The sequence below is a fragment of the Petaurus breviceps genome, unplaced genomic scaffold, assembly GCF_028583685.1.
Source record: "Petaurus breviceps papuanus isolate PSGF00001 unplaced genomic scaffold, PetGlider_PUasm1.0 90897, whole genome shotgun sequence".
NCBI lineage: Eukaryota > Metazoa > Chordata > Mammalia > Diprotodontia > Petauridae > Petaurus > Petaurus breviceps.
In genome coordinates this window covers 1,270,296-1,293,257 of record NW_027187374.1, presented here as the reverse complement: position 1 = coordinate 1,293,257, position 22,962 = coordinate 1,270,296, and the positions used below count along the sequence as shown (strand labels likewise).

Here is a 22,962-nt window from a genome sequence, read left to right as displayed (position 1 = left end):
AGTTTATATATTCTGTTCAAAAGTTTGATGAAGGTTTATATATAGCAAAGCATAGATTATTATACAATACCAAACTACCATCTAAATAAATAGGGAAATACTCTATAATCACAACTTTGCTAATTAAAAATCTTTTCCCCCCTTATCTTTCTTATCTCAAATTAATGATGTATTGCCAAACAAATTTCAGGGGGTAAAACATTTTACAATCATGTCTTATCATTTATCCTCCAACACTAATGAGACTTCTCTTAGTTAAGCTGATCTTGGAGAGCTGATACTTTCCCACTTGCTTACCAGGGCAGGCCTAATCTGTTTGCATAGAAAACTCAGAGTCACTGCCATAATAAGGCAGGCATTAATATATTAATATGTTTGTAATTTTTCTAAAAAATTAAAGCATTTAAAAAATCAGTATGAGCTAAAATCTTTTCTCCAATATGAGTACACTGAAGTGTCTCTTCAGCCATCAAGACACACTTTACTGGAATCTTAAAATTCTGGTTAAGTTTTTCTAAGGTGTACTACACACGTCTTTTGGAACAGACATGAGTTTTCAGGTCCTTAGGTTGCTGGAACATAGTTTTCCAAATAGTTATCATGAAGTTATGACATCCAGTTTCATCTACTACCCAAACTTCTACATGGAGTAGGATGGCTAAAATAAATAAATATATATTTTTGTCTTTGCTTCCCAAAGACTATAAGTCAAGGAAGCCCTAAAAGAAATGAAAACACCTCCTGCTTTCCTTCATGAACACACACACACACACACATAAAATTCAATCAAAATAAATTTGTGATTAAACTGTAATTGTTAAAAACCATAGTTTTGTCAATTTAGCTAAATCCTGCTTGTGAATGGCAAGTAAATTGCTTACCTTCTAAAAATGAACTAACCCTCTCAGATACCTAGGACCTTGGCTCAATGTACTGGGGCAGAAAATTTTCTAGACTGGTACTTCAGTGATCTAAAAGAACTCCTATCTCCGGCATCAAGCCCATCAGAGAGAAGATTCCTACATGATCTCAGTGCTACCCTCAGTAAACTTACATTTAGAATTGTGTACTTAACAAGAAGTCTTAAAAAAAAAAAGTTGATTTACTCAGCCTCAAACTGATTTGGAGTTATTATATCTGCTACAGGCACGACTTTTTCCTTGTAAACTGGAAGGAGATCTGCTGGAACATACTAAAAAAGGAAAAAGAGAAAATTATGCATTAAGAAGTAATAACTGAGAAACTAGTAGGTATTCAGGACAGTGCTTAGTATATTCAGTTACAAAGCAGTACAACATATAGTACCTTCAAAACATTTATATTCTAACTGGATACAGGGCACACACATGGAAAGATATTCAACAAATGATGACAGTGTATGCTAAGTGCCAAGTGAGTGGTCCAAATGATAAGTGCTATAGGAGCTCAAAAGAGGGAGAGACCCCTGTGGGCTTCGAGGGAGGCCTTTCCTCTGGACTTCATGAATAGATAGGATTCCAAATGTCAGACTAGGGGGAGGGGCATTCCAGACAAGGGATATTCCAGACATGTTATAAGGGATAGTGAGTACATTAATCCTTTTCAAATCAGAGTTCTTGTAAGGAAATAATACAAAGAAGGGAAAAATCACAGGATGAGATAAAAGGAATGGGAGAGGCTACATGGAGACTTTATCAAACTTTCCAGTTTTAATTACAAAATACACAGTTTAGAGAAAATTTGCTTACTTTTAATTTTGGCTGAAGTGATTTGGCTAAAGTACCCCCTGGTCTATTAGAATTTTCTTTTCTTTTAGGTTGTCCAATTAGTAATTCAATATGACAATTTTCATTAGATTTCAGACCTCATCAGATTTCTCTTAAAAAAAATAAACAAATCAGATTGAAACATACAGTATGTATGACCTGACAGAAAACTGATGAACTTTACACTATACTTCAGATTACCAAATAAGATTTTAGATGGCTATTAGCCAAAATTTCCTAGAGCTGGTTTACTATAAGCTTACTTCTTTGGAGTATAGGTACTGAAACATATTTGACATCGAGCCCATCTTCCCTAAGTGAGCTGGTTGTACAACATTTACCAGACACTCACACTCTGAATAAAGGTAACTTCTGGATACATTAATCATAATGCGATGACTGAACAAAATCTAAATCCTGAATAATCACTTTACTGGGTTTAAGTCTGATACCTTTACTTATACTGATCTGACTTAAAAATTTTTTAAACAATAAATACGAGTCAGAATAACAGATCTCAAGATCGCTCCTACCTACCGATGGTACCAACTACTTAGAAACTAAATAAAAGCATCTTTGAAAATGATGTTTTGGGGGGCGGAGCCAAGATGGCGGAGTAGAAGCACGACCCTCCCGCAGCTCCGGCTTCCACCCTCCCCAATCCATGTAAAAAGGGGACTCTAAACAAACTTTGGAGCTGCAGAACCCACAAAATGACACAGAGAAGCTAACCTCCCTCTGAGAACAGCCCGGCAGGCCAGCAGGAATCGGCCAGCACAAAGCTCTGGGAGCCGAGCCCAGCACCACGCTGAGGCTTTAGCCCCAGGGTGGGCCTGACCAGCCGCCAGCCAGAGGGACTCCAGGTCAGCAGCAGCTGTGGCCGTTTCCAGATTTATCAATACATAGATGCGAAGGACAAGGTGAGAGGCCAGTGCATTCTGGACTTTGGGACCCAGTAAGTGGGGCGAGAAACCGCTGAGACACCGGCACAGCCTGCCAGCGCCATTCAGCTCCTGGCCTGCAGAGTGTAGGGGGACCAAGCACCAGTCTGAGGGGTAATCGTTTTTGCTTTAACCTGCTTGGATCTGGATTGCAGTCTAGGGTGGAGGTCCTGGGGTGTGTGTCCAGCTTGCCAGAGTGTGTGGAGACCTCAGAGAGGGCACCCATCTAATACCTCCTGCAGCTGAGAAAACCCCAGTGTTTGGGACAAAAACTCCCCTGTCTGGTGGCAGAGTCCTACTGTGGCAAAAAGCCCAAAAGTCAAATCATTTAGTGGCAAAATGAGCAGGCAAAGGAAACAAAGCAGACAGAAGATTCCAACATTACACTCCTATTTTGGGGATAAGAAGGAGCAAGGCATGGAACAGGAGGAAATCAGTGAAGTCAGAACTCCTGCACCAAAAGCTTCAAAGGAAAATACAAGCTGGTTACAGGCCATAGAGGACCTTAAGAAGCAAATAAGAGAAGTGGAGGAAAAATTGGGAAGAGAAATGAGAACAATGCAAGAAAATTATGAAATGAGAGTCAACAGCCTGACTGAAGAAAATAATACCTTAAAAAACAGACTGACTCAAATGGCAAAGGAGGCTCAAAAAGGCAATGAGGAGAAGAATGCCTTAAAAAGTCGAATTTGCCAGATGGAAAAAGAATCTCAAAAGCTCACTGAGGAGAATCATTGCTTCAGAATTAGATTGGAGCAAATGGAAGCTAACGACTTTATGAGAAATCAAGATGCTGTTAACCAGATCCAAACAAATGAAAGAATAGAAGGCAATGTGAAATATCTCATGGGAAAAACCACTGACCTGGAAAATAGATCCAGGAGAGATAATTTTAAAATTATTGGACTGCCTGAGAGCCATGACCAAAGTAAGAGCCTGGAAAGCATCCTCCAGGAAGTTCTCAAAGAAAACTGCCCTGATGTTTTAGAACGAGAGGGCAAAATAGAGGTTGAAAGAATCCACCGATCACCTCCTGAAAAAGATCCCAAAAAGAAAACTCCTAGGAATATTATAGCCAGGTTCCAGAATTCCCAGATTAAGGAGAGAATATTACAAGCAGCCAGGAAGAAACACTTTGAATATTGTGGAAACACAATCAGGATAACCCAGGATCTGGCAGCTTCTACACTGAGGGATCGAAGGGCCTGGAATGTGATATTCTGGAGGTCAAGGGAGCTGGGATTAAAACCAAGAGTCACCTACCCAGCAAAACTGAGTATCATGTTTCAGTGGAAAATATGGCCGTTCAGTGGAAAATATGGCCGTTCAGTGGAATACAGGACTTTCAAGCATTCTTGCTGAAAAAAACCAGAGTTGAATAGAAAATCTGACATTCAGATACAAGAAGCAAGAGAAGCATGAGAAGGTAAACAGGGAAAAGAAATCATAAGGAACTTATCAAAGTTGAACTATTTTTTTTTTAAGCAATCGGGGTTGAGTGGCTTGCTCAGGGTTGCATGGCCAGTTGTTGTTTCTGGGTGTGGTGCTGAGTGTCTGGGCCCGGATTTGATCCGGGTTGTCCCGGCACTGAGGCCGGTGCTCTTGCTTGCTGAGCCACCTGGCCAAAGTTGAACTATTAACATTCCTACATGGAAAAACAATAATTGTAACTTATGAAACTTTTCTCAGTAATTGAAAGGATTAGAAATATATATATTATATATATATATATATATGTCTTTATATGAGGGTATGCGGGCATATGAATACATATGTGAATGTGTGTATATATGTTTACAGGTATACATAGATAGAGGGCACGGGACCAATTTAACAGGAAGGGATGATACTTAAAAGGTGAAATTAAGAGGTGAGAGGAATATAATGAGAGGAGATGGGGAGAGACAGAGTGGGGCAACTATCTCATACAGAAGAGGCAAGGGAAAATGGTTACAATGGAGGGGAAGAATAGGAAGGCAAAAGGGAATGGGTCAACCTTATTCCTATTGAATCTGGCTTGAGGAGGGAGGGAAATACACACTAAATAGGGGATCTCACCCTTCAGGAGAATAGGGGGGGAAGGGGATGTGAGGGGGGATGATGGAAGGGAGGGCAGGCTGGGGGGGAGGGAAGTTGGAAGCACCCACTTTTGAAAAGGGACAGGATCAAAGTAGAGAATAGAACAAGTGGGATGTGGGATAGGAGGGAGGGAAATATAGTCAGTCTTTTACAATACATCTACTATGTTATTGTTTTGCATTAGCCGCACATATACAACCTATACTGAACTGCTTGTCTCCCCAGTGGGGGTGGGTGGCAGGGGGGGAAGGGAATGAATCTGGAATTGAAAGTTTTAAAATCAAATATTCAAATATATGTATATATATGTGTGTGTATATATATATATATACTATTATTAATACCATCTTACATGTTATTAAGAAAAAAAAAGATATACAGGCACTGAGGCATAGAGATCCACTGGAAAAGTTGAAACGGGTATGGGAGAAAATATGGGAGAGAGCAGATCGGAGGTGGGGATATCCTGTGGGACTGCTGTTTTGGGGGGATGGGTGGGGGAAAAACGGGGAGAAAATTTGTAACTCAAAATCTGGCGGAAACGAACGATGTAAATCAGAAGTTAATAAAGCATTTAAAAAAAAAGAAAATGATGTTTCACCATTGACTTCATGTATTTTAGCTAGGTCTTACTGAAAATGTCTACTGGCTTACTTTTTTTAAAATGATGGCATAAATGAAAAACAAGGGAATAGCAAATTAGAGCCATGAGGTTATAGAAATTAAAATGAAAAGACAAGCAGTAAGACTATTAAATTAAAAAAAAAAAACCAGAAGGATAGATTTATATGACAGAAATGTGGTCTTCCAACAAAAGAAAAGATCATATGGGTGATGGAAAGACTTGCATGAACCGATGCCGAGTGAAGTGAGCAGAACCAGGAGAACATTGTATACAGTAACAGCAACATTGTGCTATGACTAACTTTGATAGACTTAGCTTTTCTGAGCAATGCAATGATCTAAGACAACTCCAAAAGACTCATGATGGAAAATGCAATCAACATCAAGAGAAAGAACTATGGAGGCTGAATGTAGATCAAAACATATTACTTTCATTTTTGTGTGTGTGTTTTCTTTCTCATGGTTTTTCCCTTTTGTTCCAACTCTTCTTTCACAACATGACTAATGTGGAAATATGTTTAATATTAATCATACATGTAAAGGCATGTAAAGGTAATATCAGATTGCATGCTATTTTGGGGAGGGGAGAGTGGAGGAAAAATTTAGAATGCAAAATCTTATAAAAACGAATGCTGAAAACTAAAGATAAATAATTTTTTTTAAAAAAAAGATCATATGGATGAGGCATATCTGTGAATTGCTTCTAATGTCACTTCGTGGCAATTCATGTCTAAGCTAGAGAAGAAGATGGAAAATTTTGTTCTCAACTTTGTTTTCAACATTGGAGGGTCACTCAAAAGAAGATGCTGCAGTCAAGGATACAGGCACTTGCCAGAAGATAAAGTTTTAAGAAAGAGTATAAAGTTAAGGAAGAGTAGAGAAGTGGATGCCTTCCTAATAGTACATACCAATAGTCCCAACTACATGCTCTTTAACCCTCCTGGAGTTACATGTCCTACATGTCTAACCCTCCTGGGGTTAGAGACCCAGGACCCTTTTCGGGGTTAAGAGGAAAACAGCTAGAAACTAGCAGGCTCTGTTTTTCAGAGAGTGACCAATTTCTCACTGAGCTTAAGGGGCAAGAAAAGGGAGGAATGGGTCAGAAGTCTGCTTTTCAATGCTTTTGCAAACAAAAATGGAACAAATCAAGCCAAATATATCTTAACTGTATTTGCTAACAAAATAGAAAGTGAATGAAAAGCATAAGATTTTGAGAGTCATGAGACCAGGGTAACAAATCCTGGCTCTGCTATTAGGTGACCGTGCCCAAGTTATTTCATCTCTGGCCCCTGTTTATTTTTTTGTAACACGACAGGGCTGGAGGGATGATTTCCAGGGTCTAAATGCCATAATCCCGTGATCCTAAATCAACAAAAAGCACTGCGGCTACCTAGTGACCTGAGTAGGAATATGGTTACTGTAGCTTTCAGCAGGGGAGCAACCAAATTATCTATCTAGTTCCCCAAAGGAGACGGAGAAAGGCAGGAAAGGAGGAACACAGGAGTGAAAGATCAGAAATTTAGAGTTGGAAGGGTCCCCAGAAACCATTTAGTCCAACTCCTTTATTTTATACATGATGAAACTGGGATACTTTGCCCTGGGCAATGGTCTCATAAGATATAAGGGACCTTTTATAATGCATTCTACAAATACAAATGAGATAAAATATGGCAAAATACTTCTCTGCATATTGTTTGAAGTTCATGGTGCTACATGTTCATATCACTGTAGGAGTCTTTTGGTAATTTGTCTTTAGAAGTCTAATGATAGGGGCTGGCCTCAACTAATTTACATATATACAAAATCATATATATTTAATATGCTAATACATTTGGATTTTATAGCTAATAACAAATCAGAAAGTTTGCCTATCATTATGTTGAACAAAACTGATAAAGTTTTCTTTTTTTTTTAAAGCATAGGTCTCTTTTTATTTTTTTTATTTTTTGAGGGGGGAGGGCAGGACAATTGGGGTTAAGTGACTTGCCCCAGGTTACACGGCTAGTAAATATTAACTATCTAAGGCCGGATTTGAACTCAGGTCCTCCTGACTCCAGGGCCAGTGCTTTATTCACCGTGTTACTTAGCTGCCCCAAGTTTTCTTTTAAGAAAGATAATTTAGCATTGTGTACAATACTCTGCACTTGACTTTTGGTAAGAAAATTTTAGATGGAAAGAGTGTGAGTGAAGGAGAGGGAGAGGGAAAGAAAGATGAAGAAGTAGAGAAGAGACAGAGTGAACAGTTAACAACATACTTATAATTATTGGGCTAACAAAAATAGTTCTTCTGTCACCAAACATCAAATCAGCAAAGCCTGAAACTCTGGTTCCCCACCAATTCAGGAATTTGCTCACTGCCTTCTTCCTTCACCCTGTTTAAAAGGTATGAAGTACGAGGTGAGAAAAGCAAATATAGTTTGGGGACTCCTACTTCAGAGTGTGACATAATTTTGCTTGAATCTAAGTAAGGTTTTGGGCAATATTAGCAAGTCAGAATATAAACAATGATACAAACAAGGAAGTAGGAAGAGAATAAGGAGTCACCACAAAAATTGTTACCAATTTGTCACTACAAAAATTGACAAGACTAATAAAGTCCTGCAGAAAAAGAATAGGAAGTGAGACAATACTTCACTAGTGATTAGGGAGAGGTGACAGATAACTTCTCTCTCTTAGGTTCACAAATTACTTTACAAGGTGATGGGAATTATGAAGGAAATATAATGTAGAAAACTACAGATACTGGAAACTTGTCTAGGAGAGAGGAGAAATGGGCCACAGTAATGTGAATAGAAAGGAAAAAGAAGCTGGATACTTTAGGCTTTTGCTCTGAAAAAGCTAGAGGAATCAGGGAGAATGCCACTTAGGACTTCAGCAAGTTAGTTCAAGGAAAAAGAAGGAAATGTAGAGTGACAAAAATTGAGGCATATGGTCTGATTAAGGAAGGAGCATCTTGTTACGTGTAAACAGATTTTCTTTTCTTTAAGGTGGCACTGTCCCAGAAAATCCAGGATACATAGTTGGTGTAGGTACCGGGAACCCCAGGGACCTCTAGGCTATTCAGTTCACTGGTTATAGAAATTATACAATTAGCACAAGCCAACTGTGAGATGATCCTTGGGAAATGAAGCACTATAGACAGGAGACTAAGGAGAAAAAAAAAGACACTAAAGCAATAGTTCCTCATTTTTTTTTCTCCTACAATAATATCCTCTGCTGAGAAGAATCTGTACACACAATGTTTTAGTGGGTTACACTATATGGGTGTGGAGGTTATGTAGTTGCCTTTAAATAAGAAGAGCTGCTGGTGTTGTATTCTTTGTGAGTTCAAGATCTGACATGTTTTAAGATAAGTACTTGTGCGTAACAGACAAAGTTTGTTTACTTTGTGAATACTATACTTACCACACAATATATATTGGATAAGTAAAATTTAAATTAAACAAAATTATTTATAAATTTTTATCTGTATTACTTTTGAGGTAATACAAGGGTAGTGCAGTGGATAGACTTCCAGACCTGGAGTCAGAAAGATCTGGGTTCAAATCTGATTGCAGACATTTACTAGTTGTATGACCCTGGGCAAGTCACTTAACTCTATTTGCCTCAGTTTTTTCATCTAGAAAATGAGGGAGAATGGCAAACCACTCTAGCATCTTTGCCAAGAAAACCCAAATGGGGTCACAAGGAGTTGGACACAGCTGAAATGACTGAACAAATAGCTCCCCAAATTGCCAGTGCCAGGGCTCATCCTTTATAGTGTTACAGAATCTTATGTAGATTAGGATTAGGAGAGTTCTGTAGCAATTTATAGGAATTTCTCCAGATACTTCCAAGCTTTTATGTGCTCCTTAACCTGAACTATTTCAAGTTCCCCAGTCATGTTTCACGGTGGAGAGAGTGTTAATAGTGACGGAACCTTGATTCATATCCTGCTTCTGGTGCTTTCTGATCATGTGACCACAGGCAAATAACTCTAAGTCTCAATTTTCTCTTTTGTAAAATGAGGATAAAATCTACCTATATTTCACAGAATTGCAGTGAGTTTCAAATTCCACTGGTCTCAATTAGCATGGCATACAAATGCCACATCATTAATATTACCAAATACTCAACAACATACAGGCATCCTTTCAATTATTTTTAGACATGAATCAGCATCACCATTCAAGCAGTAAAGGAATTACTAACCATGGAGCCTTCTCCATTCCACTTGTCACCCATCACTGGATCACACACTACAAAAGAAAAAAGTACTTTAGGAAAAGACCCTTTCCATGTCATGACAAAAAGAAATAGGACATGTAACATTCTTCAATGTTATAAAAATCTTAATTATTAAAAACAAGTCAAAAGGTACAAGAAAATATGATAAATGATCTTGCTTCTTTTCCACCATTCATCTTGTTATATGGCCTTCTGTATTTCCTCATCCAAAGCTGTCTGGTTAATTTCTTTTTCATTTATAATCAGTTTCATTTTCTTTTTTTTTTTTGAGGGCAGTTGGGGTCAAGTGACTTGCCCAAGGTCACATGGCTAGTTTTTGTGTTAAGTGTCTGAGGCTGGATTTGAACTCAGGTTCTCCTCACGCCAGGGCCGGTGCTCTATTCACTGTGCCACCTAGTCATCCCATCAGTTATTTTCTACAGAGACTATGTGGCTGTAGAAAAGAAGCACAGAAGTCATAAAGACTCTAGGTTTAAGAGTAGCCTCTGACACATACAAGCTGTATAGGCAAGGCACTGTCTCTGTGCTCCAGGTAATGGCAGAAGAAAAAGTGCTTTTCTGTGTTGGCAGAGAGACTCTCTTCACCCAGGAGCTCCTTGCACCAATGACATCACAGCTCCAGGCCCTATTCCTACCTCTTCATTTTGTTTGGGAGTTGAAATATTATTATTATGAAAATAACAGTGACTATTTTAAATTAAGTAAGCCCAAGATTCATAGCTTACAGACAGCATTTAAATGTTTATAAGGAACTTTCTTCAGAGCAACCTTATGAGGTAGTATTACAGATGAGAAGACAGGATCAGAAAAGGCAAATGATTTTCAAGTGAGTGCTGCAGAATTGGGTTTGGATCTGGGTGTGAACTCAGAGGTTTTTCTTCTTTATTAGAATTGACAATTATCCACACATAAAAGCATTCAATATAGCCCCCATAAAAAGGATTGTGCAAGGTGTCCCAAAAATCTAGTGCAGTTTTAAGGTTTAAACAAAATAGCAGTTTCAAAATTTAATAATGTCAGAAGTATAAATACCAGAAACTTACAAAAAAACTATCTGAAACGTTATTTGAAAATTTATAATATGAATGATTCAACATAACCCTATCTTGTGCTATCTACTGCTCTTGACAATTTCTGAACTTTGTAAAAACTTCTGTCAACTGCTGATTAGTGAATCAATGGAATGCTTTTGTAATCGTAGCTTTAGGATCACCCAAAGAACAATGCACATGTGAGGGATCTGATATGGTCCTAAGAGAAAAAGTTGAATGGAGGTAGATCAGGAGACCAAGGCGGCCAAGCAAGAAGACTTCCTCCACTTACCCACTGGTTTGAAAGTGTCACCCAGAATGTTACACACACAATACATAATGACAGTATGGCCCATCTTATTAAGATTAAAAATGTTACTACTCGAAATTCGTAAGACTAAATATATAAAAAAATTTAAATAATGTTTTTGTAGGTTTGTAGCATTTATACTTCTGAAATTTTTAAAGGTCAAAACTGTACCAAGACTTTCGGGACATGTGGTATATGAAACTAAAACTGTCGTGTATAGCTTATTTTGAAAAAAGTGAAGATAAAATTTTATAAGGTTACTACTTGACCAATTTTTGTCTCCTAAAATTTTTTATTTCTCTTGGGTAATTAAAATGTTTTGTTGACATTCTTTTTTTCTTTTAATTTTCGTGTTTCCATCACTACCCACTAACTCTTCCCACTCAGCCTACAAAATAACTCTTAACAAGTATTGTCAAGGAAAACAAATCAACATATTAGCCATATCAATTCAGGACTTTTTCCTACCACACCTAAGAAATGTCTGTCATGATGGTCTCTTTTTCTCTCTGCTCTTCCTATCCAGGATCTCCATGATCCTCTCTTCCTATTTGATTCTAAGTCATGTGAATTAAAACTTCAAGTTCTATCTGTCCTTAAGTTCTCTTGGATATTTTGGTGTTTTGGTCTTTTTTTTCCTATTCTGTAGGACTCTTTTTTTGACTCTTCCCTCCTTACTAGCACTTAGTAGACGCCATGTCCAGGATGAATAGCCCTCCTCAGTTCCAGGATACAGATTTCATCAGCCTAGGTCCCTGACTTGTATAATCTCTTGGATACAACTGGTTCTAGCTCATTATTGGTCACTTTTCCTTTAGGGATGAAGTAGCCACTGGAATGGGTTTTTTCTCTGTGTTCTTTTCCTTTTTGTGGCTTGGCAAAGTGGGCACTTGGGGGGGACTGTGTAGTAGTATTTGGGCATAATTGCTGAAGTTACCTACAGCTGCCCACACAAGCTTTCCACTTAAGATTATGCTTGCTATCCTGGCCATGTGACGGTTGGGAATAGCACTGAGTATTCTAAGCATTAAAGTGTTCCTGTTAACACCATGCTCTTGGGAGTACCCAATACCTTGTATGCCCTAAGACAAGGCAGCCAACTTGCTTCATTTTCTATCATTTGAAAAATTTCAATCATTTTAAACACTTTGCATACCTATACTATTATTCTCTCAAGACTAACTTGAAAATGCCACTGAAAGAAAAGCATTGGTTTGTCATCTAATGTGGTCTTGCCTGGAGTCTGGCAACAGAAATAAGAAAAAGAACTTCCTACCATACACCAAGTTGGAATTCTGTTGCTTCAGCTCTTGGATTATGTCGACTACCATTGCAAGGAATGATTTATCTCTTGTGTAACCTTTAGGGAGAAAAAAAACAAAGCGCATATGAACTAGTTTGACTAAGAGAGAAAGCTCCTCACAACCTTGATGGAGGAAGGACGACAGCTGCTATGAAATGGACCTTTCTGAACTGAAGTATTCTATCACTATTCAGCTGAGCTGAGAAGAAGCAAGAACTCATGGAGCCAATTCACTAAAAAAACCAAAAGTACTGTGGAAGGAATGTTGAAAAGTAAACAGTGCCCTTGAATGGCAGATTCCTAGCACATTCTGTATTAACGATTTTCTTGTTTGTGTTAAAAAAAAAACACAAAAAACTTTTCTAGCCTCATTAGAGGCTAATGCAATAAGCAGGGAGCCAAATTCTCAAAAGTACTTGTAATATGACTAGAGCAGTATAAGGCACTGCTTAATCCAATTTTTTTTTTGGATTTTGCTGTTTGAGAGTTCTCCATATTTAAGAAAATCTCCAGTTTTAAAACTGGAATGTCCTACATTCCCATTTTGGATGTTTAAACTACTATTAATGAAGGATGAATTCTACTAGTCAAAATAATGATATCTAATGATAATCCTGTGAAGTAACAGTGAAATCTTAGAATAAAATAGTACCAAAATATCAGAACAGCATCCTAATACCACTAAAATTTACTAGACACAATATCATCATACTAAGAACAAGATCCCTAGAGTACAGGAATTTTTTCATTCCCCCAAAATTGGGGGGATGGAATCAGGCTAAGAAAGAGGAGTCATAGATAGGAAAAGGAAAATGAACAACAGTATTAATTTCTAGAATTAGGAGAGCTGAGCTCTATGAGATTATATGGCAGGTTCACTATACTATGTTAGATAAGCCATTTCACATCACTGTGTCATAGACGTCCCCCAACATGTACATAAGAGTTGTTTTTAGCTTTACTAAGGACTGAACGAATAGAATTTAATTTAATACAACTAACTCATTAGCATCTGAACTAATGAAAGACAAAGAGACCATAGATTCATAGAAAATCCCCCAACCTCATTTTAACCAATAATTTCAAATTCTTTTACCAACCTTTAACTAAGAAAACCAACCACCAGCACTCCTGTTAATAAAATGGATGATTTTCTTCTTCTCTCCATTCCTTAAATACTAAAACCCAAATGACATTCTTCATGTGGATGAAATAAAGACAGGGTTGGTAACACACAGCCTGCATGTGAGCCTGTATATAAGCTACAATAATCATATACTGCTTTGTATTATTAGTTAACATTTCTCCAGAAGTAGACCTGCAGCTTCTTGAGGAGTGCCAGAGTTGTATACTTCTGTGTCCCCACTATAACACCTAGCAGTAGTCCTTATACACCATTTTTGATTACTTGCGATTTAATTTAAATGAAGGTAACAATGAAATACGCCAAAGACAGGCAGCAGAAGAAAAGAGGGGAAAGCAGGTGTAATGTTATAAAAGCTATTATTAGAGAAATCAGTCAATGAATAATAAGAATAAAAACTGTTTTATTCCATAAAGTGCTACAAGGATATTGTTGGTAAGGTGGAAAATACCATCCAGTGCTATTGTAACTCCTGCCCAATAAATAAAATACTTGTAAAATAGAATAAAATACTTCCAAGGCTGCTTACTGACTTTAACAAGAGAGAATTTACAGATGTATTTTTTGTGAGAAGGCAGTCTTTATTGAGACTATTTTCTCTGAAAAATCACTCCTGTGCTTTGTAATAAATGTTAATATTTTGCTTAGCCAAAAACCTATTAAGTATGGTTTTAGAGGTCATGCTATAAATATATGGTATCTTCATTATAGTATTAGGACAATTCTTGGAGCCCATGGGAATGCAATCATACAAAAAAAGGCTTGGTGCCGAAGAGGCCCTTTGGATAATTTTTTAAAGTATTTGAACAAATTCTTCAGTGGAACACATTAGGTATCCAAGACACAGTAGTTAATTACCATGGTAATCTAGTGTTTGAAAAACCCAAAGACCCTAACTTTTGGGACAAGAACTCATTCTATGACAAAAACTGGTAGGAAAACTGGAAAACAGTATGGCAGAAACTAGGTATAGACCAACATCTCACACTGTATACAAGGTCAAAATAGGCACATAATTTAAACATAAAGGGTGATATCAAAAGCAAATTAGGAGAGCAAGGAATAGTTTACCTGTCAGATCTATAGATAAGGGAAGATTTTATAACCAAACAAGAGATAGAGAGCATTACTAGATGTAAAATTGGTGTTTTTGATTATATTAAACTAAATCAGTTTTGCACAAATAAAACTAATGCAACCAAGAAGATTAGAAGGAAAACAGAAAAACTGGGAAACAATTTTTACAGCAAGTGTCTCTGATAAAGGTCTCATTTCTCAACTATACAGAAAACTGAGTCAAATTTGTAAGAATACAAGTCATTTCCAAAATGATAAATGGTCAAAGGATAAGAACAGTTTTCAGATGAAGAAACCAAAACTACCTATAGTCATAAGAAGAAATGGTCTAAATCACTACTGATTAAAGAAATGCAAGTTAAAACAACTCTGAGGTACCACCTCAGATTGGCTAATATGACAGAAAAGAAAAATGATAAATGTTGGAGAGGATGTGGGAAAATTAGTGGAGTTGTGAACTGATCCAACCATTCTGAAGAATAATTTGGAACTATGCAACCAAACGGCACATACCTTTGATCCATTATAAGTGTTTTCCCTGATTCACCAAGTTACGTGCACTACAAGAGAGTCATGAGCACCTAAACTTTGGTGCCCATTAATTTGTTAATAGGATATGAGAGATGGGGGTTTTGGCAAGTCCTCCGAGTGTGCTGAGCTAAGGAACTGAATTTCTGGTGTGTGAGGGCCTTGAGGGATAAGCTAGATAAGATCTTCATTTCCACTGATTCCTTGGTAATGGATATGACATGGTTCTGGTAGACCAATCAGGGGTCTGGAGAGAATGTGAGTAAGCAATCAAAGACTGTCCCATCTAGAGTTAGGACCAGTGGAAGAATTATGCTGATGAGCCCGTCCATATACAGTGGTTGGCGGGATATGTCAGCAAATATCAGAGACATCATATGACTTCCGTTTTCATGAGCAATCAACTAAAACTGATGAGAGTCATTATGCCAAATTACAATAGGGTCACATGAGCACTTAAGGATAATATAGGTACTTCTCTCCAACAGGACTCTTCACAACAATCATAGCACTCACCTCTCTTAGGGGATCTTCAGTTTACTTTTTTTAAAAGTTAACTTATTTATTTTTAGTTTTCAACATTCACTTCCATAAGTTTTAAATTTTCCCTCTCTCCCTCCCCAAGACAGCATGCATTCTAATACAGGTTCTACATATACAGTCCTATTAAACATTCCTATTTTCACATTAGTCATGTTGTATAGAAGAATTATTCTGAATGAGAGAAACCATGATTCACCCTAAGCAAAGAGGCTGGGGTTCAAAAGTTGGAAGCAATGGAGTAAGTCTAATAAGCTGATAAAAGAGTCTCATATGAAATGATTATAGTCAGAGGCCCCTTGTTTGCTGCAAAGTTCCTGTAACCTTCGCTTTTCGGCACTATCATTGGTATATTCTACAAGGGCTCGCAAAAATGCCTTTTTAGGAATTGCTCTTATTTCAAGACACCATGTAAGAAGTAAGTGAAGAGAGACCCCTTTGGGAATGTGCTGTGGCATGGCTGCTCCTTTTAAGAATGCAGGATGGAAAGATGAATCCCACAGGCATTGGAGACCTTTCTTTTTATTGTTTTCTTTAAGCTTTAATAAAATGCGATGTTCTCTTTTCTCTGAAAGTTGTAGTCTCTGAAGTAATTCCTGTAACTCTGAAGCATCATTAGGACAAATGATATTGAAAGAATCTCCAGGCTGATAGGAAAATGTTGTATTTTCAAAGGGCAAATCGAGACTCTCTGGAACTGCCCAACTCAGAGCAAGAAGTTCGCTCCTATTAAAGAAAAACTTAGTCAATATGCCCTAATTACCAGTGTATGGTGCCATCTTAGGAAGAAGGGGGTCTTGGCATATAGTTTTCCAACAAGCAAAAGATAACAGACTTACAACCAAGAATAATTTACCCTACAAAGCTAACTATATCCTATAGGGGGGAAAACAACCTTTAATGGAACAGAAGACTTTCATGTATTCTTTATGAAAAGACCAGAACTTTGAAAAATAAATACAAGAATACAGAGAAACCCAGAAAGGTAAACTTATGTGTGTGACTGGAAAAAACTATATGTTGATTCTTGCTAACATTCTAAAAGGGGAAAAGAAACAAGAAACAACCTTCAGAAACTTAATGTCTTCTGAGAGTATTGAGGAAGGTAAATGAAAAAGACAGGTAGAGGGATCTGATTGCCTATAATCTGAGCTTTTAAGATGCAAAAAAGAAGGTAAAAGGAGGACTACATTAGTGTAGAAAGGAGGAGGATTAACTTGCAATTTATTGTAAATGGAGTATGTAAAAAGGATATACAAACATGGAGGAAGGAGGCAGGGAGTCATATGGAAGTCAGAGACTGGGATAAAATTCTCTCATCCCACACCCCACCCCCAGTCATATGCCCAGGTTGATAATAGTCATGTGGAAAAGAAATTTCCTGATGCTGAAAGGGGATTAAAAGAAGGGGGAGGGGATACACAGAGCAGGGAAAAGAACTAGAATCTAAGGGGGTACCTTAGGTCACCTTAGACAACTGGGGAACAGTTGAACAAACTGTGGCTTATGAATGTAATGGCTTATTACTGTGTCATAAGCAATGGCAAAAGATGATTTTAGAGAATCTTAAATAATATGAACTGACATCTAATGAAGTTAAGCAGAACCAGGAGTATAATTTATACAAGGACAACCAAAAGAAAAACAACTGTGAAACATTTCACTTTGAAAGATCTGTGTGATAAAACGTACCATTCACACCTCCTGAAAGATAGGTGATACACACAGAATGCAGACATACATTTTTAGATAGGGTCATTTTGTACATTCAATTTGCTTGACTTTACTTTTTTTCCCCTATTTATTTTTCTTGATTAATTGGGGACAGGAGTACCAGAGATAGTAACAATGATGCCAAAAAAAGAGGGACACTGTAATTTTTTTTTAAATGCACAAAGAAGTTGTGGCTAGTAGATTTTGTGAGCTTGGGAGCTAGGGAAGAGCTAAAGTCAACTGAGTAACTGTGCTAAGTCAGACACACTCCTGAGACTGGAGAGATACCAGGTTGGGAAAACATAGCAGGTACTTCCAGCCTGGGAACGATAGGGAGACCCAGTCTTAAAAAAAAATACACAGTAGTACACAACAAAGGACGATTCTGACAGTATGTGCTGAACTTAGATAATTTTTTTTAATGCAAATGATGTGAAACGGAGATTCACAATTTCATAAAGAATAATAATTCTATGTTCTGCTGTGTGTATGGAAATGGTTTTTTTAGTCGTTTCATATGGGATAGGGTTAAGCTACAGCAAGAATAAGGTTCAGGGATCTGACACAACTATAGCAAAAGGGCAACATGGCAATGCCCGGGGGGGGGCCAAAGGGTGGGCAGAAAGGCAGATGGCAATGCCCAGGGGGCTGTAAGCTCATCCTTTGCCTACCAGGAAGTATAAAAATGACAAAAATAGTTATGAGGTGAAAACCACCAGGTAAACTTACTTCCTCTCCTACTCTACTAAGAATGAAGTAGTCCTTTTGAGGGAAAGAGAAGGGTTATCTTTTCTTACCTGTGAGAACATAGTCATACTTATTTACATCATTCAGCTTAAGACCTTCATACAGCTCATGGAGTTCATTTGAATTTAACACCTGACCTTTCCAGTATGGATAACCTAAAAGAAAAATAAAAGTACTGAAGCCTTTACTGACAGTTACAGACATGACCAATATCAATCTTAAAACAATACTTGTTTCTCTAAAGTAGCATTATGGTTACAAATCACCATATTTTTATTATATTTTAAAAATTTTATTTCTTTATTTTAAATGAAATTACACACAAAACTCATAATGCACAAATGAGTTAAGCTGTTGATTCAGATATCATTTTCCTGGGCAGAGTCTCTAAGTGAAATCTGAAAATCACAAAATTAGTTACTTTAGCCTTGGGGTTTAGTCACTTCACCCCAACTGCCCTGCATTCTCCTCTCCAAAGAGAAAAAAAATTTATCATTGTAGTGGTATACATCAGTGCCTCCAGGAAGAGATGAGTGAGCTAATAACTGCTTGTAAATGGCTCTTCCCTATTATCTCCGAAATTTCTGAAAAGATCCCCCACTACCTTCCATTTTTGCCCTCAGGTGTTTCCATCTTCTCCTTATCCAAATCTGCTCTGAGGAAATTACCTGCAACTTACTCACATGGAGATGAAAATGGTTATTGATAATCTAAAAAGGAATTACCCTAGAAAAACCCCAAGCTAGGAGTCAGGAGGACCTGAGTTCAAATTCAGCCTCAGTCACTTAATACTTACTAGTCAGGTGACCTTGAGAATGGAATTAGTCTCCAACCCAGAAAATTTGCTGCATCCCAAAAGAGATCAGAGACAGAGAGACAGAAGAATGAGAGAAGTAAGAAGTAAATACAAGTAGATCTTTCACAGGGAACAAGAAAGCCCCAGGCTTATACTTTTACTGCTCTCAGAAGGAAAGTGATTTCCTCTATTGAATGAGCAAATGTTGGATGGGCTTTCACCTGGGGTAGTTGCTAGAGAAGTTCAAAGAGAAATCTGATGAGTCACTACAGCAATAATTGCTTCTGAGGGTATGGATTAATGAAGCCAATGCTGACATAGTTTTCTATTACTGTTACAGATTCAGCTACAGATAGGGAATGCCTTTGTCTCTTTTTCTGTGGCTGAGATGGGGAACTATTTCCACTGGAATACAAAAAATTCCTTTGCAGCAAGTTCCCCTTAGGGATCTTCAAGGGAGAAAGAAAAAGAAAACTGTTTTCATAGATGAGATTTGTTCTACTCCATTGCACTCCCTCCCACAGCTCACCATGTACCCTCTGAACAGCCAGCCTCAGGGGAATCAAATCTTATCTTCTAAGTGAAGTTCTACCATAAAGACCCAGAAATTATCTATGCATCTCCCAGCCAGGGGAAACTATATAGGTATGGGTTGATAAAGTAGGAAAATCTGAGAAAGATACAAAGAGAGCTGCAGCTATGCCTTGGACAGATACCTGTCAGTATGAATAGGCACTCTGGGAGAGGAAGGGGGTGGAGAGGAAGCACAAAGCCTGCTACCCTGCTATCAGAGGGTGAGGATACCAGGTTGATATCAGAAAGCACTTGATAACTAGTCCATGGAGTACAGGGAAATTCAGAACTCAATCCTTCAGCCCCACCTAAGCCTTATCCCATCTGGATCATTCCAAAATGGTTACAGAAGGCATGCTACAGATGGGAGAGATATACATCATCAGTATCTGTGCAAGTCCCTTTGGCAACCTCTATGTGGATTAATGTGTGTAGGGCCACATGGAAACCTTTGAAATTGCAAGGCAGATGACACCTGGCAGCATAATTATAGTGGACTATAGGAACCTATAGTCTTCATTTTACTATAGCTGATCTGACTTCATTAATGTCATAGGCCAAGTAGCCTAGACCCAGCATGAGAAGTATTAGGCTAATGACTTCACTGATACACTTTTTTTCATTTTTCCTTTGTCTATGACAAGTTGGGCGTTTACTTTTGCTTGGGAATGAGTACAGTATACTTTCACTGTCCTTTCCCAGGATTACCTGAACTCTCCCTCATGCTGCCACATTATAATGGGCCTAGAAACCTGAAATAGTCATCTCTTCCTAGAGGCACTGATGTATACCACTACAATGATAATTTTTTTTTCTCTTTGGAGAGGAGAATGCAGGGCAGTTGGGGTGAAGTGACTTGCCCAAGGTCACATGGCCACTAAGTTTTAAGTGTCTGAGGCTGGATCTTGACTCCAGGGCCGGTGCTCTATTCACTGCATCACCTAGCCACCCCTTACAATGACAAAATTTTGACCAAGCGAAGAATCTTTAGATCAGATGGTAGCCCTGAAGAGGCACAAGGAGTAAGAAATCACCTATGAAAATCCAAGGTCCAGTCCACTCAGTCAAGTTTGGGTGAATTCAGTAAGTGTGGAAATTCTAAGAACAGCCTGGAATAAGTTACTGATACCGATAATCTAAGAAGAAAACCCAGAGACATGCAAGTTTTGGAGAACAATCTTTCCCCACCAGTAACCTAGTTTCCATTCACCAAATCACCCACAAGCGCATCTTTTAGAAATGGGGTCTAGAACATGCTATAGTTGTGGATTATGTGAAAGCAGGCTGTCCAGCAATCTTTCCCCTTAGGCCCTTACAGGGCACAGGCTGCTGGAAAAAATAAGCTGACAGAAGCATTTGGCAGGTAGAAAGAGACAGTTGAACTTCTAGTGATACATATTCCCAAAAGGGGAATCTCACTATTATCTCTTTTAACAAGCAGTTGTTCACCTGTTTCTCAGCCCTAGCTGCTATTTAACAGATAATGTGGGGGTCATAATCATCCTTTTTGTCCAGAGCTGCCTCATAGGAGTTAGTGATACAAGGAGGTAACTCAAACAAGATGGGCAGACCACAGGAGGCTTCTATTGCTAAATGGAAATGCTTCATGAAGAGTCATGCTTCCCTGGGTCTCAGTGGGATTAGTGCCTTTCAGTGCATGGACCTGCCTCTGAGAGCTGAGATTTAGTCCTTTCAAGTGGAGGGGGTGAAGGGGAAGGTAAGAAGCCTAGCGTTTTTCCACTTTTCTTTTGCACATTTTTTCTTTTCTCTTTGCCTTTATTGGTGACTCCTTCAGTGAGGAGGGAGAGTGAGCTGTAATTTTTTTCTTCTTAATTTTCTTTTTCCCCTAGTACTGTCTATGCCAGGAGCACTGGCTTAATAAAAGCCCTAAAAGCATTTATATGGTAGAAGATCTTCTAGAAGATTCTTAAGATTTTGCCATTGTGGGATGGTAAGTAATAGGACCAATATCTACCAGGATTCCTTGCTATTTTCCCACATGGATAAAGCTAGTTTTTTCACAAAAAGTCAACAAAGCTGGATCATGAATTGACCCTGGGAATGGTCCAAGGTTCAAGCTGTTCCCTCTTGGACATAACTTTTCCTGGTAGCATCTGGCCATGCAGTAATGGCTTCTTGGTCATCTTACATAAAAAGGCCCATCTTCATGGGGGTGGGGTCCTTCAGACTTGGTGAATGCCCTATGACCACTGGAGTCTCTATATCGAACCCTGCTGACTAGATACATTTCTCTATGGAGAAAAGGGGCAGGAAATATGTCTACCCAAGCTAAGTTCTGGAGCATCCTAATTGTATACTTTTCTATGCCAGGGCTAAGTAACTTCATCTTCTTAACTGCTAATGCCTCATTTTGTTCCAATATCAAGCCTGAACTGACAGAGTGACAACCTAAATCAGGTCTGTCCTTAACAAACGGTGAGGGAACTATGAGAGTATAATGTCACAGAAAACAATGGACATTATTTCAGTTATTACTGAAATAAAAGAGGACCCATTGGTCTTCTAAAGGGAGGGTCTAGGGGGGCAGAGTCAAGATGGCGGAGTAGAAGCAGGACCTCCCAGCTGCTCCGGCTTCCACCTTCCTCAATCCATGTAAAAAGGGGACTCTAAACAAAATTTGGAGCTGCAGAACCCACAAAATGACACAGAGAAACTAATCTCACGCTGAGGACAGCCTGGAAGGCTGGCAGGAATCAGCCAGCACAGTATTCTGGGAGCAGAGCCCAGCCCCACCCGAGGCTTTAGCCCCAGGGTGGGCCTGACCAGCTGGCTGCCAGAGGGACTCCAGATCAGCAGCAGCTGTGGCCATTTCCAGATTTATCAACACATAGATGCGAAGGACAAAGTGAGAGGTCAGTGCAGTCTGGACTTTGGGAACAGTAAGTGGGAGTGTGTGGCTTTTGCCCCTGGGGCGAGAAGCTTCTGAGATTCCAGCACAGCCAGCCAGCACCATGTGGCAGCTTCATCTCCTGGCCTGCAGAGTGTAGGGGGACCAAGCAATAGTCTGAGAGGTAATTGCTCTTGCTTTAACCTTCTTGGATCTGGATTACAGTCTAGGGTGGAGGTCCTGGGGTGTGTGTCCAGCTTGCCAGAGCATGTGGAGACCTCAGAGAGGGCACCCATCTAATACCTCCAGCAGATGAGGAAACCCCAGCGTTTGAGATGAAAGCTCCCCTGTCTGGTGGCAGAGACGTACTGTGGCAAAACGCCCGGGGGTCAAGTGACTGAGGGGTGACATGACCAGGCAAAGGAAACAAAGCAGACAGAAGATTCCAACATTAGACTCCTATTTTGGGGACAAAAAGGAGCAAAGCATGGAACAGGAGGAAGACAGTGAAGTTAGAACTCCTATACCAAAAGCTTCAAAGGAAAGTGGTTACAAGCCATAGAGGACCTTAAAAAGCAGATAAGAGAAGTGGAGGAAAAATTGGGAAGAGAAATGAGAACAATGCAAGAAAATTATAAAATGAGAGTTGATAGCCTGACTGAGGAAAATCAAGCCTTAAAAAAACAGACTAACTGAAATGGCAAAAGAGGCTCAAAAAGCCAATGAGGAGAAGAAT

The 22,962-nt window shown here is 38.8% G+C and overlaps 1 protein-coding gene across 1 annotated transcript in view; it reads right to left on the bottom strand.

Annotated features, from left to right (window-relative positions):
- Positions 1-22,962, bottom strand: part of PDXK (pyridoxal kinase) — a 92,591-nt gene that overhangs the window by 26,756 nt on the left and 42,873 nt on the right. Inside the window, exons 3-6 of the mRNA XM_069074835.1 lie at positions 18,060-18,164; positions 12,234-12,317; positions 9,581-9,627; positions 1,107-1,192 (exon numbers count right to left, since the gene is read on the bottom strand). Of these exons, the coding sequence (XP_068930936.1) occupies positions 1,107-1,192; positions 9,581-9,627; positions 12,234-12,317; positions 18,060-18,164 (322 nt within the window). The remainder of the gene's footprint in view (positions 1-1,106; positions 1,193-9,580; positions 9,628-12,233; positions 12,318-18,059; positions 18,165-22,962) is intronic.